A 2,562-nucleotide genomic window follows, 5' to 3' on the forward strand; every position below is an offset into this window, starting at 1 on the left:
ACACCAATCCTATTGAAAAAAAAAACTGAAAGGCTGATGGCTTTTTATTTGTATGTTGTTGTTTTTATTTAACTATTATTTTTCCATTCTGTGAGTTATGGATAATTAATATGGTATGGTAATTCTAATAGTTAAATAATCTTTATTTGACTAGAAATCACCAAGCGACCCCATGTCATTGTCCCGCGACTCAACCGGGCGTCCCGACTTTGGGGACCACTGGTTTAGTGAATGAGCAAATAGTTAGTTATTAGTATGATGTGCACACCGCATCCCGCGCCTGCGCACTGCTCAGACTCGGAGGACGTGAACGATTCGAGTCAGAAGGGAATCATATGATAGAAAAAAAAAACAGTCACGTGACAACGACAACTCCGCCATTCACGTGACTCTCCAGCAGAATGACGGAAGTAGGAATGCGGCGTTGTAGTCTCTTAACAATGGCCTTCACTTCAGTTTTATTATTTATCTGCTCGATTTATAGCTGCTATGCTCAAGTGCCTCTTCTTATGTGGACCAGTGATGGGTACGTCACACGTTTATCTCTTAATTATCGCTTTTAGATTTGTTTCTGAAGTACTCCAGTGTAAGTTACTCTTAGGCATTTTATAATACATGTTCAGGCTGCTACGTCGACTAACATTGACTTGGTAGATTCTGTTTATGAATTGAAAAGCTTTTAGAAATGTCAGTGGTTCGATATTGTGGATGAAGTCAAAGTCAGCCTGATTCTGTTGAGAGAGTCTTCTAACTGAATGAAATCTTTGTACATAAAGGTCCAGCATGCCACATCTGGCTGAAGCTGCAGCTGGGCACACAGTGTCTGGTGGGCAGCTGGTGTCTTATCTGAGATCTGCCTTGTCCACTGCTCCACACAATGTGCTACTCTTCCTACAGGATCAGGTAAAATGTTTAATTTGGTGGAGAAAAAACGCACATAGTTTATTTATATTTGTGCAAATTTGCCATTAAAATAGTTGATGAGTTGTAAAATACAGCATTATCAAGTTACATGGCCATTTCAATAAATAGAAATAAATAAAATAATGGACTACATGTGTATGTTAGAAAAAGACCATCATAAAGGTAAAACATGTTTCTCAAAATAATTAACACTTAGAAAGTCATTTAGAAAGTTGATTTCTGAAATTGTGAGAACCTTTATGGGTTGAAGGAACCTTGGAAATATGATAATGTAACATAACATGTGCTATAATAATAAGAAAATGTACTTGGTGTAGTAGAAATGTATTTTTACGATGTTGAACTGTTAGTAAAGCAGTTTCCTCCTCTGATGATATTTTTCCCCTCACAGCTACTGGACTTGTCAGTATAGTGTGACTTTGAGCCACAGTCTTACTTCCCTTATCCGTGTTCCTGTGGACATACCAGTATTTCATATAGCCGTAGTCATGTGGGAACTGATTTTTTGTATTATTGCAACAGTAAACACCAGAGATGTGAAAGATTGACTTGAAGTGTGGTTGGTATCTGAATCGGTGTTGTTATTGAAAACTAAAGCTATACAGCACTATAAAATTTAAATAAAAGCAGAGTAAAATAAACAATATCAGATAGAAAAACTTTAAACTTCAAAAACTTAAACACATTAAGGGTATTTGTTAGGACAGATAACACAAGTAATTGGTTAAGTACAAAAACAAAAACTAAATAAAAATAAATAATATTTAGAAATATGAACCACATATAAATACATAACATAATAGTAAAGTGCTCAGCATAATTGAGTACACCCAGTACACTCAGTACATTTGTATCCATTTCTCAGTGAATATAGGCAAAGTATTTTAATGCATTTAAACAAACAGATATATTTATTAATATAATATTTTAGTCACCAAACATATTTAGAAATCGAAAGATAATACAGTTAAATTCAAGCAAAATATTGCAAACATTTTTAAAATTTGAATTTAAAATCTTTCTATAACATATAAATTTGAGCTAAAAATTTTTTTGGGCCGTTATCGTAAATTATTTTGTTTGGTTAGCTCCAGATTTGGCTTCAGTACTGACTAATCTAATGTATATGCAGAAATGTAATGTTATATAGATTCCTATTAAAAATCTTAATTTAACAGATAGATTTGTAAGGGTGTACTTGTATATGCTGAGCTCTGTATATAAATAATACTAAAATTTCATTCATTTAAATACATTTATACTTGTAAGAAAGTGGGTTGTTTCATTAAACAAAAGCTAAATTGTAAATAAATAAATAAATATTTGGAAATAAAATAATTGTTAACTGAAATAAAAAAAAAATATTGGTAATTAAAAACAAAGAAGATTTTATTTTAGCTTGTTACAATCCCAGGGCATTTTTTTCATTTCAACATTTCAAAATGAATTTAACTGGAAATTATATATGATTAAAAATATAGGATCATATATAATACAAATGAAAGAAACACCAAAAATTTGAAAAGTAAAAAATTAAAATGAGCATGACATAAATAAAAATAAAAAAACATTAATAATTAGTATAATAGTAATCAGTATGTCAGTAACACTAAAATAACATTTATCAAAATATCTTTA

At 31.3% G+C, this 2,562-nt stretch overlaps 1 protein-coding gene across 1 annotated transcript in view; it reads left to right on the forward strand.

Annotated features, from left to right (window-relative positions):
• Window positions 1–379: 379 nt before the first annotated feature.
• The window catches only part of atp6ap1b (ATPase H+ transporting accessory protein 1b), a 14,682-nt gene continuing 12,499 nt past the window's right edge, over window positions 380–2,562 (forward strand). Inside the window, 2 exon segments of the mRNA NM_173265.2 lie at window positions 380–526; window positions 777–903. Coding sequence (NP_775372.2) covers window positions 402–526; window positions 777–903 — 252 coding nt within the window. The 5' untranslated portion in view covers window positions 380–401.

This window comes from Danio rerio, chromosome 23, assembly GCF_052040795.2.
Source record: "Danio rerio strain M-AB ecotype USA chromosome 23, GRCz13ab, whole genome shotgun sequence".
NCBI classification, from domain to species: Eukaryota; Metazoa; Chordata; class Actinopteri; order Cypriniformes; family Danionidae; genus Danio; species Danio rerio.